Here is a 15,594-nt window from a genome sequence, read left to right on the forward strand (position 1 = left end):
TTTTCAATTTTTTTTTTTTTTCCTGGTACAAGCTGCTGTTTATTTTGGGCTCTTAAAAGCTGGGGTTGTAATTTGGAAGTCTGGGAGTTTCAGACCTGGGGCAAGGAGGGGTGGGAAGGATCCAGACTGGTGGCCAGGGAGGGGCTGGGGTGGCTCTGCTGATTCTTCGTGGAATTTGCATCCTGTGAACCCTGTCCTTGGCAGCGGGGGTGGGATCATTTGGATCTTATTCTTTTGAATATTTTTAAAGTTCTTTTTGAGCCAGGATTTCATTGTGGTGTCCGCAGGATAAGGCCAGGCTGTTCCTGCTGGGAGTGTCCCCAGCATGTTGGGATGAGGGATTTTGGTCACAGGTGGGACTGGAGGGTCTTAAAGGACTTTTCCAACATTCAGGATTCTGGGATCTGCCTGAATCCCAGGTTATTGCTGGTTGGGATGTTCATGGAATGGTTTGGGTGGGAAGGGACCTTAAATCCCATCCAGTGTCACCCCCTCCCACTGTCCCAGGTGGATCCAGCCTGGCCTTGGGCACTGCCAGGGATCCAGGGGCAGCCCCAGCAAATCTGGCAATTCCAGCCCAGCCCCTGCCCACCCTCCCAGCCAGCAATTCCTTGCCAAGATCCCAGCCCAATCTCCCCTTTCCCAGTGGCAGCCATTCCCTGGCTCCTGTCCCTCTGTCCCTTGTCCCCAGTCCTTCTCCAGCTCTCCTGGAGCCCCTTCCAGGGACTCTGAGGATTCCCTGGATTTTCCCTTCTCCAGGTGGAACAGTTTGTGTTGGAAGGGACCTCAAAGTCCATCCCATTCCAACCCCAACACCTTCCCCCATCCCAGGGTGCTCCAAGCCCCATCCAGCCTTTCCTTGGACTCTCCCAGGGCAGCACAAGCTGGAATTGTTGGGGATCCAGGGCAGTACAGATGGGAATTGCTGGGATCCAGGGCAGCACAAACTGGAATTGTTGGGGATCCAGGGCAGCACAGACTGGAATTGTTGGGGATCCAGGGCAGCACAAACTGGAATTGTTGGGGATCCAGGGCAGCACAGACTGGAATTGTTGGGGATCCAGGGCAGCACAAACTGGAATTGTTGGGGATCCAGGGCAGCACAAACTGGAATTGTTGCTATCCAGGGCAGCACAGATGGGAATTGTTGGGGATCCAGGGCAGCACAAACTGGAATTGTTGGGATCCAGGGTGGCACAAATGGGAATTGTTGGGATCCAGGGCAGCACAAACTGGAATTGTTGGGGTCCTGCTGCCCCAGCAGTGCCCGTGTCCTGCCCAGGGAACTCTGAACTGTGAGATCCATGGAGTCAGGCCTGGATTGAACCCTGCTTGTGCGTGGTGCTCATCCTTAGAGGGAGATCCAGGCTCTGTCCTGGGGAGTTTTCCTGGAGTTGAGGATGGTCCTGGCTGGGCTGAGCTCAGGCTGGGCCTGGTTAAGCTGAGCCTGGGACCCTCCTGTGTGGTGGGGACAGAGGGAGAAGGCAGAGAGGGAAAGGCAGGGGAAATCAAACCCTTGCAGGGCTTTTTCCATGGCTAAAAAAGCTCTTTGTAGTTTCCCCAGACGCCTTTAGAGGGCAGATCATGTCCGGGGAATGAAGAAGGGACCTGGGAGGTGCTCGATGTTCCTGTGGTGGATTCCTGAGCTTGGAGCGCTCAGAACATGGAGAGGTTTTTATTTTTAAAGCACAATTTGAATTCTGCAATGACTTGTGGTGCTTTCAAGGGTGACCATGAAGTGAATTTACAGCGGCGAGATGAGATCAGGTTTTGATTTATCGCTGTGGACTTAAAATCTTTTTAGGCTCAGTCCTAAAAACTGTGGTGTGAGTGAAATATTAGTGATGGATGCAGGGAGAAAAATCCTGGGAACATACTGTGGGAGAGGAGAATTATGTAATGTGTTGACTAAGTTCATTTTTATGTTAAAAAAGACCACAAAAAGTGGTTTCAGTTGGGAGAGTTGGTTTTGGAGAGCAGTGCTGAGTGCTGAATGTATAATTTCATTTTTCTCTGCTGTAATCTCTTCTCTAAATCCCCAACCCTCACGCCCCAGTGCTTAGGAAAAAAAAAATGTATTTATCAACAGAATATTTCACATTATCAGAGGGATCTTTGTGAAGGGAAGGCAGGAAAATGAAATTGAAGCTCTTCTGTAAAGTTGAAACTTTTCATATTGGGATTAAATATTCCTTACAGTCACCGTGCTGGGGGAGGCAGGGCCCGGCTAATTCTGTGATTAATTAAAACCAGCACTAACCAAATAATGTTCTGCTTTCTTCTGCTGCTCCCCGAAGCTCAGGGATCCTGGGGAAGATGATTATTCCTGAAAAAGCCATTTTGTTCTCCCCCAGCTGAGCTGCTCTTTGTGGCTCAGCCCCGTTGGCAGCTGCTTTGTGGGTTTCTCATCAAAAAAACCAGAGGGGTTATTCCCAAACAGAATGAAAAGGGCTTTGTTCCAACTGGGATTTATCCTTTTTTTAATACTGTTTTTTAAATCTCCTGAAGGTGGAGGTGCTGCTGCTCCTGGGATGTGCAGGGTGCCTGGGGGTTCTTTGGGTTTCGGGGCTCAGCCTTTGGCTGTGATCCTCTCCCAGATTCCTCCCAAAGTTTGGATGGAAAAGGAAAAAGGACTGGCAGGATCCACTGGGGCTGTGCACAGCATTTGGCCCTGTCCCACACAGCATCCCTGCCTCAGCCTGGACAGACAGGGAGGGACAGACGGACACTGGGATGAGGGATGGGCTGGGGGGGCTCCCGGAGCGCTGGGACAGAACCTCAGCAGGGCTGGGGCTGCACCTGGGTCAGGGCAATGCCAGCACAAACCCAGGCAGGGAGGGGACAGAAGGGATGGAGAGCAGCCCTGGGAGAGGGATTTGGGATGCTGGGGATGAGGCTGGGATGGGCCAGCCCAGCCCCCACTGCTCAGCCCTGGGCTGATGCCAAAGGAAAGGTGGGAATTGTGTCCCTGTGCCCTCCCTCAGGTGAGAGCCCACCTGCAGAGCTGCCCCAGCCCTGGGGCCAACAGCAGGAGGACGTGGAGCTGCTGGAGAGAGCCCAGAGGAGGCCCTGGAGCTGCTGCAGGGCTGGAGCCCCTCTGCTCTGGAGCCAGGCTGGGAGAGCTGGGAATGCTCCCCTGGAGAAGGGAAGGCTCCAGGCAGAGCTCAGAGCCCCTGGCAGGGCCTGGAGGGGCTCCAGGAGAGCTGGAGAGGGACTGGGGACAAGGGACAGAGGGACAGGAGCCAGGGAATGGCTGCCACTGGGAAAGGGGAGATTGGGCTGGGATCTTGGCAAGGAATTGCTGGCTGGGAGGGTGGGCAGGGGCTGGGCTGGAATTCCCAGATTTGCTGTGGCTGCCCCTGGATCCCTGGCAGTGCCCAAGGCCAGGCTGGACACTGAGGCTGGACCAGCCTGGGTGGAACAGGGTTGGTTTTTAAGGTTCCACTCCCACCCAGCCCATTCCATGAGGGATTCATTTGGGCCATGGCTCTGAAGCTCACGGCACTCCAGGCCAGCAGCTGTGGCCAGTCCCTGGAAGAGCATTCCTCTGCCATGGAAAATGGGATTTGGGAATGCCAGGGCAGCCTTAGTCAGACAGGTTCTTCCCAGACTCAGTGAACATTCCAGATCCCACCTCTGTCCCTCAGTTACTGAACGTGTCCCCTGGGATCCCCTGATCCCAGGTTTCTGTGGGAATGGCTGAGGATATTCTGCCTGCAGGGCTGGGAGCTGAGGGGGAGCCAAAGGATCTCTGCAGCTCTTCCCAGATCTCCCTTAAAGACTTTCAGGCTGTCCTGTGGAAAAGCCAAAATCCTGTCTGGTCCAGGATTGCCCACACTGGGCTTTTCCTGGGATTTACAGAGCCCTGCTGTTCTGGGAGAATCAGGACCATCCCAGGGAGGTGCTCTGGCCGTGGCCAGTCCCTCAGAGTCCTTCAAAAACCCAGGCCAGGCTGATAAATGGGAACAAAAGCAGAATCTTGAAAGGAACCTTATCTCCCAGTGCCAGAGCCCAGGGAGGGGGTGTGGAGCAGCTCTCTGGGAACTCCCACGGACACTGGGATCCAAGGATTCCATCCAGGCCAGGGTGACTCCCTGGGGGACTTGGTGAGGTCAAGGAAAAGTGGGGCATCCGTGAGTGATAATTCCTGTCTGCTCCAGGGCCAGGGAGCAGCTCCTGCTGCAGTTCCTGCCACGGAAAGCAGGGATAACAGGCAGGCTGTTCCTCGGGAAAGCGGCTGAGAAGGGAAAATTGGAGGAAAACCCCTGGGAAATGCTGGGGTCAGGCTGCTCAGAGCCTGGAGTGAGGGCCCTGTGTGGGCTCAGAGTTTGGGCAGGGGCACTCCAAGCTGAGCACACTCAGATGGCTTTTCCAGAATTCCCCCTGGATCAAACCCTGGAAAGCCCAGCCCAAAACCTCCCCCCTGTAGTGAGATCTAATCCATGGCTGCTTTTATCCTGAATACCCAGGGGGGTGAGGGTCCCACCTTGCCTGGGCAGGGACAGAGGTGGGGACAGCACCTGGAGAGTCCCCAGGGGTTTTGAGGAGCTCCTGGAGCTGGGATTGTCCCTGTGCTGGGGCTGGAATGTCACAGGGTGCCTTGGGTTGAGGAGGAGCTTTGCTGGTGCTGCAGGCTCGCTCCGAGCCCCAGAGCTGCCCTGGGGCAGCCCAAGGAAGGGCAGGGAGAGCCTGGCAGCACCCTGGGGTGGTGGAAGATGGAATGGGAAGGGCTGGAATGGGATGAGCTTTTCCAACCCAAAGTGTGATTCCATGAACTGCCTAGTTCTGTAATTCTGCAATTCTCTGCTAGAACACCCTTAAGTCAAAGCCTGACTTTGTCCCTTTAGCTCCCCACTCTCCTCTCCAGCTCCATTCCCTCCTCCTCTGTTTCTTTTTGCTGAGGAAACAAAGGGTTAGGGTTCTTTCTTTCGCTGGGATTTCTCCTTTTTAACAGTTTCACTGGGGGGGAAAAAAAACCAACCCCAAAGGCCAAGCCCCGTTCCCTGTGCCATGCCTTGCTTGTCAGGGAGCGTGTTGGAACAAAGCCTGGCTTGGAAAACAACCCCAGTTCCCTGGGAGAGCTCCCAGAGGCAGGCCCTGCACGCTTGGGTGCTCCTGAGTCACTCCAGACCCTCTCACCTGTGACCAGGTTTGGTTGTGATCCCTCTGCTGCTCCCTCCTCACTCAGGGCTTGGTTGGGTCCCAGTCAGGAGTGAGGAGAGGCTAAAGGGACGTGTGGGAGTTTCCAGTGGAGCTTTGAGTCAGGGCTGAGCCTCCTTGGGCAGAGTGAAAGCAGCCCAGGGTCACAGCAGCTCCCAGGGCGGGGGGGTTCATCCAGGGGTGCTCCCAGCTGGAAAAGGAATTTTAAATGGTCGGTAGAAGTGAGTCAAAGAGCCCCAGTTCCACCTCAGTTCAGATAAACTGTAAACCATTTCTGTGCCCAAGAGCTGGGGCTGCTGGAGCAGAGCCCCGAGCTGTGGAGTTGTCAGGCCGAGGACTTTCATGTGTTTGAAATGCCCTGTGGAACAGCCATCCTCCTCCTCCTCCTCCTCCTGCTGCCGTGTAAATGTGATAAATAAACTCTGTAATCGCCCCACTGAGCTCCCTTTGAAGCTGCCCGCAGATCTGGATCCCACAGAAGTGTAAATCAACACTTGGGCCATAAAGGGCTCCTTAAAAAGTGGCTTTTTTTGTGCAGCTGACCCGGAGGCTGTGGTTGCCCAAGGCTTTTTATCAATCCTGGTGTGATAAATTTTTCCTTGGAAGGGGGAGAGTCTGGATCATTCCCTTCTCCCAGTGCTGAGCTGAGCAGCCTCCCCCCAAAACAGCTGAGGTTTGACAGGTTTTGTGTGAAAAACTGAATTAACTCAGTTACTGAATGAGCTCCAAGGAGGTGAATACGGCTGAGCTCATCCCATGGGTTTAATCCCATCCCTGGCAGGGACAGATCCCACTGTCCCAGGTGGATCCAACCTGGCCTTGGGCACTGCCAGGGATCCAGGGGCAGCCACAGCAAATCTGGCAATTCCAGCCCAGCCCCTGCCCACCCTCCCAGCCAGCAATTCCTTGCCAAGATCCCAGCCCAATCTCCCCTTTCCCAGTGGCAGCCATTCCCTGGCTCCTGTCCCTCTGTCCCTTGTCCCCAGTCCCTCTCCAGCTCTCCTGGAGCCCCTTCAGGGACTCTGAGGATTCCCTGGATTTTTCCCTTCTCCAGGGGAGCATTCCCAGCTCTCCCAGCCTGGCTCCAGAGCAGAGGGGCTCCAGAATCCTGCAATGGTTTGGGTTGGAAGGGACCTTAAATCCCATCCCATTCCAACCCCAACACCTTCCCCTATCCCAGGAGGCTCCAAGCCCAGTGTCCAGCCTGGCCTTGGGCACTTCCAGGGATCCAGGGCAGCACAAACTGGAATTTTTGGGTGTCCAGTGGGGTCCTGCTGCCACAGCAGTGCCCTTGTTCTGGCCAGGGAATGTTGAACTGTAAAATCCATGGAATTAGGCCTGGATTAAATCCAGGTTGGGAAAAGGAGCAGGGGATGAGGGTAAATCATGGGGTGGGAGCAAAGCAAAGGGTTAATTGCATTTTCCTCCTTGCACACTTGATGCCAAAAACTTGCATTTGAGGCAAATTGGTGTTTAGGAATATTAGACCCAGGGTGGATTTGAGCTCTGGACGAGCTGAGGTGGAAGAGACTTGTTAGGGAACGAGGAGTGGGGTGGGTTGAGGCCGAGTCTGTGCGCTGGGGAGAGCAAACCCATCCAGCGCCGCGTTTCCAAACTCCTTTTACTTAATGACCTGGAATGGAGTTCAAAAAAAACCCTCCCATTGTTGGGCCTCGTTTCCTGAGCTCAGGGAGAACTTTGTCAGCCAAACCTCCAACAAATTGTCTGCTCTGATAACAAGTTAGCACCGGGAGCGGGAGAGGCCGAGCCCCTCCTGGTCCCGACAGCGCCGGCTCCGCCGCCAAACTCAAAGCAGGAGCTGCGGCCGTGCCTTGAGTTTACACCTTGCAATAATAATCCCTGCTTTTATCTGATCCCAGGGGGATTTTATAACTTTGGAATGGCTCTCTGGCAGGGCTCCAGCCCTACTGTCATTTTTTATTAATGTTCTTTTTTTCCCCTACCCCCGTAGCCGGTCGGCTTTGCTGCTTTATTTTTTTTTTTTTCCCTTTTCTTTTTTCCCTTAAGATTGCTTGAGGAATATGTATCCCATTCCTGGGGATATTGGGAAATGATATTTGAAAATTCAGTGTCTCAGCCCATTAGAGGGGTCTGTAAAACCATCACAGCAGGAACTAATCAAAGCTACCAAAGCCAGCCTTTAAATCATCGCTCCCTTTAAATCACCAGCCCCCTCTCCCCGGGCCTTATCTCGTGTCCCATCAGGAAAAACCTAATTAGATTCTGCTCAAAAGTAAATATTGGTGGGTGGAGGTGAGGGGAGGTGAGACCCAAGTGTTTGCAAAGGGTGCAGAAAACGAGGGGAGGTTACAAAAATAACAATATTGGAGTTTGAAAGGAGCTCCTTCCTCCTGGAGGGGGTGACACAACTTTTCCTTGGGGGGGCTCTGGAGGCAGAGCCTGGAGGAGTCCCTGGCCTGCTCTGGGAATGTGGCATTGGGAATGATGCCATGGCATTGGGAATGATCCCTTGGCACTGGGAATGAGTGCATGGTGTTGGGAATGATCCCTTGGTGTTGGGAATGATCCATTGGCATTGGGAATGATCCTATGGCATTGGGAATGATGCCATGGCATTGGGAATGATCCCTTGGCACTGGGAATGAGTGCATGGTGTTGGGAATGATCCCTTGGTGTTGGGAATGATCCATTGGCATTGGGAATGATCCTATGGCATTGAGAATGATCCCTTAGCATTGGGAATGACTCCATGATGTTGGGAATGATCCCTTGGCATTGGGAATGATCCCTTGGCATTGAGAATGATCCCATGGCATTGGGAATGATCCCTTGGCATTGAGAATGATCCCATGGGGTTGGGAATGATCCCATGGGGTTGGGAATGAGTCCGTGGCATTGGGAATGATCCCTTGGCATTGGGAATGAGTGCATGGTGATGGGAATGACCCCATGGCATTGGGAATGATCCTGTAGCATTGGGAATGAGTCCATGGAGCTGGGACTGATCCCAGTCCATGGCATTGGGAATGACTCCATGGCAGTGGGAGTGACTCCATGGTATTGGGAATGTTCCTATGGCAATGGGAATGATCCCATGGCATTGGGAATGATCCCAAGGTATTGGGAATGATCCCATGGCATTGGGAATGCCTCCATGGCTTTGCGGTGCAGGTTTGGAGCCGGGGTCACTCGATCTGGAGGAATTGAGTTGCTTTGAAAAACCCAACCCTGAAAAATTCAGCTACAAAAGTTCAGCTCTGGCTTGGTTGGGCTGGGCTGGTTTGGTTGTGAGGGGTGGGAAGGTGGAGTTGCTGTTTGCAAGCTTTTTTGGGATGGATCCTGGAATGCCGAGGGAAGTCCTTCCTGTTGAGGGCTTTGAATCCCAGGATGGTTTGGGTTGGAAGGGACCTTAAAAACCATCCCATCCCACCCCTGCCTGAGCAGGGACACCTTCCACTATCCCAGTTTGCTCCAAGCCCTGTCCAGCCTGACCTTGGACACCTCCAGGGATGAGGAGTCCACAGCTCTCTGGGAATATTAGGGTGTGAGGAGAACCCCCCGAAGCTGTGTCCTGCAGGTCGAGCCCTCGGAGGAGGGATGTGCAGGAGGCAGGATTTACACCATCACATAGTCCCAGCATGTTTGGGTGGGAAGGGATCTTAAATCCCATCCCATTCCACCCCCTGCCATGGGCAGGGACAGCTCCTGCTCTCCCAGTCCCCTAAAAGTCCTCTGGGCTGCCTGGTGACAGCCTCAGTGCACCGAGGTGGGTCACTGACCTGAGCCTGGCCCTTGGCTTGTCCTACCAGCCACTCTGGATGGAGGATTCCCACCTGGAGCCGGGAATTCTGCCCTGCTGGAGTGATGGGGGTGCTCCTGGTCTCCAGGCTGCTGTGGATGAGGGACGTGGCTGTGCTTGGAGGGAGCTTCCCCTCCATGATCCCAGCACTTTGTGTTTGATTCCTTAAAGCAGCATCAGCTGCGGCCAGGCCTGGGCTCTCCTGCCTTCTTTTGTGCTCCCGTGGATTGATGGTCCTGGATGGCAGAGGCAATCCCACAGGATAACCCCAAACTGGCCTCACCTTCCTGGAAACCACACCAAAGGGCAGGGGGATTTTGGGTTGGATTTGCCATCCATCCTCTGAGGGCTTTAGGGCTCCCCCAGCCCCAGTTCCGTGGGTTTTCCGAGGGCACCCCGGGTGTCACCCGGCCTTTGATGTGGGGATCAGACCCCCCAAATCCCCCCAGTGCTCCTCTGCAGGCCGGGTTTGATCCTTGCTGTGCCCCAGCAAATCCATGGAAAGGTTGTTCTGCCGCACCCCGGCCCGGGAGGTGCTGGGAACGAGCTGGGGAGTTCCTTTGGATAATCCCAAATTTCTCCAGAGCTGCTTCCTCTGGGCCTCCCCCCAGCCCTGCCTTTCCCTCCCAGTGAAACCCAAACCTCGCTGACTTCACGGAGCTGGAGAAAATTCGATATTTCTCACTTGTAGGTCACCTCAGTCCAGATCGTTTCCTGCCGGGAGCGGGGGGTTGGGAATGCCCCGGTGGAGATGGAAAAGCCATTCCCGTTCCTCCAGGATCACTCCTTCATTCTGGGCAGTGGGAATGTGCCCGTCCCAGGGCGGGATTCGGCTCCAGGGTTCCCAGAAAGGGAAGGGGGCAAACCTCCACGGAGAGAATGTCAGGCTGTTCAGGCAGAAATCCCTGGAAAATCTTGTCCGATTTAAAACTCCCCCCTCAAAAATCCTGAAAGGTGAAGATTCCTCAAGGTCCAACTTGCTCCTGCTGGGCTGGAAACGTTTTGTGCCTTTGGGAGCATCCTCTGGCTGCTTTTTAGGATATCTGGGAGTTGGAACATACAAATTTTTCCTTTTATTTTATTCAGAGGTCCTGGCACAGGGTGCCCAGAGCAGCTGTGGCTGCCCCTGGGTCCCTGGGAGTGTCCAAGGCCAGGTTGGACACTGGGGCTGGGAGCACCTGGGACAGGGGAAGGTGTCCCTGGGGGTGGAATGGGATGGGATTTGTGGTCCCTTCTAACCCAAACTGTTCCTGGATTCTGTGATTTGGACTTCAATCTGGGTCCAAACTCTTCTCTCGATAAATCAGTTTATTTGCATTAAAAGTGCAAAATCAAAGCCTGGGGGGAAACTCCCTGTGGGGCTCCAGGATAGATTTCCTTGATTTCTAAATAACTGGAATTTATGTGGTCTTATCAACATTTGGTTTGGGTCTTACCAGTATTGACCCCTGGTCCTGCTGTGCTCTGTCACAGGGAACATTAATCCCTGTTGGAAAACAGCGGTGGGACCGAGGTGGGTGATCCTCAGAGGGCACTTCCACGGATCCTCGGTGTGTCCAGGCTGAAATCCCGTGTGTTTCACGCCAGGGCTGGGGCAGGGGAGTGCAGGGCTGGCAGCAGCATCCTCCAGCTCGTTATCCCAGATTTCCCTCTCCCATGACCGCCTGTGCGCTCCGCCCTGCTCAACGAGCCGTGTCCGGCTCGGGGCTCCATCCCAAACTCGCCTTTTCCCACTCTTTGATTCTCCCCTCTCCAGAAGGAGAAGGATTACATAAACTGGAGGGTTTAATGAGCGCGCTGGGCTTGCTTTTGGGGGAATTTCCAGTGGATTCAGGGTTATAACTTCATTAGGCCTGGGTTGGGAAACTCATGGCAGCGCTGGGCGGGCCCGAGCCCCGACCCTTTGTTGTGTTCTCTTCTGAAGGACCGAGGGCTCCCGCCCCGTTTTGAAGTCCTAATTCCCTTTATGGGATGTTGCAAGGCCTTTCTATAGAGTGCTGCCTCTGAAGTCCGAAAATCCCGGTGCCAAAAACGCCCCTTTCCCCATCGGCTTCGCGTCCTGACGTCGGGAGCACAACTTTGTCCCGGGCAGCGTCCACCCAGACCTTTCCCTCTGGGGCTTTGTTGCAAAAATTCCCATTGTTGGGATTCATCCCTGAAGAGGTTTTTAAATTTTTTTCAAGGGATGGGGTTGGGAGTCCCCTGGCTCAGCTGGGAGGAGCACTCGGAATAAAGAAACTCCAGGGCTGCTCCTGCTTTGCAGCCACTAGAGGTCAAGGTTGTGCTGTGGGATAACGCATCCCACAAGGATTCACATCCCCATCCAAGGATTCGCTCCTCTTCCCGCTGCAGCCGCCTCCGGGGGCAGCTTTGTACGTGGAATTTTGTCATGGATTGCCCGGCTCGTGAATTAACTCCGAGCTGATTGTGTGTGCTCGAGGTGAGGAGCACTTTGAGGTGGATTTTCCAAGGAATGGAAAATCCGTGATGTCCATGATGTCCATGCCTGGATCTTCCAAGGAATGGGGTCTTCATGCCGTGCTTGGACTTAAATATTCCTCAGGTGTAGGAGTTACTCCAGGGCTCGGTCCCTGGTGGGGTTTTGCTTCCCAAGGGGAAATTCCAAAGGGATTTCCAGGCTGGCAAAAATCAAAGCTGCTCCTGAATTATTTTTGGTGGGACGTTAAAACTTCCGAGTTTTGAAAAGGAAATAATCTGGGAGGTTTGCACACGGATTAAGCACACTTCGTGCTCTCTGCAGTTCAGGTAGCAGAACTAATTAATAATTAGAGATTTTTAATAGTAATTAATAATGTTTAATTCTCTCTTGGTGTTGCTGGCAGCTGATCTCCAACAGGTTTAATGGATTCCCTGCTTCCTTCTAAATCCAGGCTGCCACATTCCCATAGGGAAGGGGATGGGCCCTTTTTGCCACCTCAGAGAATCCTGGAATTTCAGAATGTCCAGGAACTACCTGGGTTTGTGGAGAGTGTCCTTGCCCATGGAACGAGAGGATCCTGAGGATCCTGTCTGTGATTCCATGATTCCCACACACCTTTCTCCTGATACATAAAAAATCCACAGCATAATACAGGGGGGAATCCGCTCAATCTGTGTCCAAATCCGCATAAATTCCAGGTTTTCCGAGGGTTTATTTTCCAGTTACACCAGCACACAAACCCTGCTGGTCTCCAGCAGGGCCACATCCATGGGATTGGCCTTTTCCCCCTGGTTTTGGCTGGGATTTGGCCCTGGAGACCCCTGGTGTGTCCGTGCTGTTCCCGTTCCTCGCCCTTCGGTTTGAACCCGCTCAGCTCCTGGGCGAGCGGGGCTGAGCCGCTTTTCCTGCCGATTATTGCGCTCCATATCAAAGGAAAAACAATGGAATTTTTGCAGGAGGGCACACAGTGTGACCTCAGCTGCCAGACAACCCCAAAACCCCCTGGAATAACTCCACGTGTTCCCAGCCCTCCGTCCCGCTGCTTCCAGCACGTTTTCCTTGAGCACCTTTTACAGCTCGTTCCGCACATCAACAATGTGCAATTAAACCCTCCTGGGCTCCCACAAAAATGCTTTCAGGAACCTCTGGGGTCCAGATGTGGAATGTTTTGTGCTGGAAAAGAGGAACAAACCCGGCGGTTCAGGAGGTCCCCGCGCGCGGGCTGTGACAGTCACCACATGGCCCGCGGGCGAATATTGCCGCAGCTGGGCCGTAAACGGATCAATGTGGCAGCCCGGGGCCGGGGTTTGGAAAGAGCCAGGAGCGTGTTTGGATTGTTGCATAATCCCCGGCCTGCCCTGCAAATGGATCTGGGAATATCTGGGCCGGGGGAAAGGCGACGTGTCGGAATTCCGCCGAGCGCGTGGCGCCTCCGGCCGCCTTTGTCCCCTGGCGGGGCTGGCTGCGCCTCGTGCCTGAAAACCAAATTAAATCCCAGGTGGAATCTGTGTTTCCTCCCAGGCACAGCAGCAGAGGAACCTGGACAACATCGTGTCCCAGCAGCCCAGGATTAGCGGGGGGAAGAAATCCAAGAAGGAGTTCAGTGCCAACTCGGAGCTGGAGGTGAAGAACACCAGCCCCATGTCGGAGCAGGACTCGGGGATCCTGGATGTGGAGGATGAGGATGAGGAGGAGGAGGTAAACACCAAACTGGGCGCTGTGGGGTGCCTGTGGTGTCTCAAGGGGTTTGCTCCTTGCTCATGGGGAAGTCCTGGAGGTGCAGAAGAGGGTGGGCAACGCGGGATGTGTCTCCAAATGTATTTTGTGTTTTTGTCTCGATTCCCATTACTGGGCTCAGCAGAGAGGCCAAGGATTGGGAACTGCCCACCCCAGTCTGTCCCAGCACCTTGGTGCTGCTGGAGAACATCCATCCCTCATGGAAACACTGCTCCATAACCCGAGTTTTGGCCTTTTCCTTTGTCCTGGTTTGGCTTTGGATCAGGGGTTGTGTCAGGATGGGAGGTGGAAATTGGAATTCCTTCATGTGCTCCCTTCTTTCCCTCCCACTGCAGCTTCCTGTCACCTGGCAGAGGGTTTTGGGAAGCACATCACCTGGGGATGGTGTTGGTTTTCCCTTCCCCCAGTGCTGGTGCACCTGGGATTCGGGATGTTTTCCGTGGAATTGAGCCCCATGTCTCAGGAAAGGCAGCTCAGAGATCCAGCCCTGCAGTGCAGGACCTGGGGGGTTGAGCCTTTGGGTGTCTCCATCCTTCCTTGGGATGCAGCCGTGTCCTGGACCTTTGGGAAGTTCTGTCTGCCCCTCGGGATGGTTTTTCTCACTTGTTGAAGCCTCTTTTGTCAGGAAAATGATGTGTTCAGCTACAGCCAGCCCCTGGGCTGGGGGATCACCCTGACCGTGACAGCCCCTGGGCAGACAGGGAGGGGACCAAGGACAGGCTGGGAATTTGAAGTTGGGGTTGTTTAAGTGGTTCTGGGCTTTCTGTTTTCCCTCTGCAAATTCATTCCCTCCTTTCCACAGCTGCTGTGCATCCAGAGCAGAGTGAGGTCACACAGGCTGGGAGAGCTGGGAATGCTCCCCTGGAGAAGGGAGGGCTCCAGGCAGAGCTCAGAGCCCCTGGCAGGGCCTGGAGGGGCTCCAGGAGAGCTGGAGAGGGACTGGGGACAAGGGACAGAGGGACAGGAGCCAGGGAATGGCTGCCACTGGGAAAGGGGAGATTGGGCTGGGATCTTGGCAAGGAATTGCTGGCTGGGAGGGTGGGCAGGGGCTGGGCTGGAATTGCCAGATTTGCTGTGGCTGCCCCTGGACCCCTGGCAGTGCCCAAGGCCAGGCTGGATTCACCTGGGACAGTGGGAGGTGTCCCTGCCATGGATGGGGTGGGATGGAATTTAAGGTCCCTTCCAAGCCAAGCCCTTCCATGATTCCATGGTTCTGGCCCATCCCAGGCAGGTGAATCCCATCTCTGGCTGTGGTGGCACTTGGTGACCTCCCAGGGGTGACCCTGCAGTGGGGGATGGGCAGGAGGGGCTGTCCCCATCCCAGTCCCTGTCCCAGGGTGGGCAGCGGCCGCTGTCCGTGGTGATGAAGAGCAGGGGGGGAGGGGCAGCAGCCATGGGACCCCCGGGTGCACCTGGCCAGGTGTCCTGGGGGAGATCCCATGGGGGAGATCCCATGGAGGAGATCCCACAGAGGAGATCCCATGGAGGAGATGCCATGGGGGAGATCTCATGGAGGAGATCACATGGAGGAGATGCCATGGGGGAAATCCCATGGGGGAGATCCCATGGAGGAGATGCCATGGGAGAAATCCCATGGGGGAGATGCCATGGAGGAGATGCCATGGAGGAGATGCCATGGGGGAGATGTCATGGGGGAGATTCCATGGAGGAGCCCCATGGAGGAAATCCCCTGGAGGAGATCCCCTGGGGGAGCCCCCATGGAGGACACCCCATGGAGGACACCCCATGGAGCAGAGAAAAGTGAGCAGTTTGCTCCTGATCAGCTTTGAGTTCCCTGTGTTCCCTCCTAGAATCAGGGAATCTCCTGCACAGAAGGGGATCCACAGGGATCATCCATCCAACCCTGGCCCTGCTCAGACACCCCAAAATCCCACCCTGGGCATCCCTGGAGCTCTGTCCCAACACTCCTGGAGCTCTGGCAGCTTTGGGGCTGTTCCCATTCCCTGGGGAGCCTGGGCAGTGCCAGCACCCTCTGGATGAGGAACCTTTCCTGAAATCCAGCCTGAGCCTCCCCTGGAACAGCTCCAGCATTCCCTGGTGCTGTCTCTGGGTCACCAGAGTGAATCCTCCTGGGGATTTGTCCTTTTTGAAAAGAAAATTATTGATTTATTGGCCAAAGAAAGCTCTCAAGTGGAAATGGAGCCATTCCAATGTTGGGCTCCACATGACAAGAGAGACCTGGAGGGGCTGGAGCGTGCCCAGAGAAGGGATTGGAGCTGGGCAGGGGCTGGAGAATCCCTGAGGGAGCTGGGCAGGGGCTGCAGAATCCCTGAGGGAGCTGGGAAGGGGCTGGAGAATCCCTGAGGAGCTGGGCAGGGGCTGGAGAATCCCTGAGGAGCTGGGCAGGGCTGGAGAATCCCTGAGGAGCTGGGAAGGGGCTGGAGAATCCCTGAGGAGCTGGGCAGGGGCTGGAGAATCCCTGAGGAGCTGGGCAGGGGCTGGAGAATCCCTGAGG

The 15,594-nt window shown here is 54.8% G+C and overlaps 1 protein-coding gene across 2 annotated transcripts in view; it reads left to right on the forward strand.

The window, feature by feature from the left end:
- Positions 1-15,594, forward strand: part of EXOC6B (exocyst complex component 6B) — a 309,916-nt gene that overhangs the window by 125,511 nt on the left and 168,811 nt on the right. For both annotated transcript variants that reach the window (XM_084205070.1, XM_084205071.1), the window contains one exon: positions 12,903-13,079. In XM_084205070.1, the coding sequence (XP_084061196.1) occupies positions 12,903-13,079 (177 nt within the window). The remainder of the gene's footprint in view (positions 1-12,902; positions 13,080-15,594) is intronic.

This window comes from Fringilla coelebs (genome assembly GCF_963513975.1).
Source record: "Fringilla coelebs genome assembly, chromosome: 4".
NCBI lineage: Eukaryota > Metazoa > Chordata > Aves > Passeriformes > Fringillidae > Fringilla > Fringilla coelebs.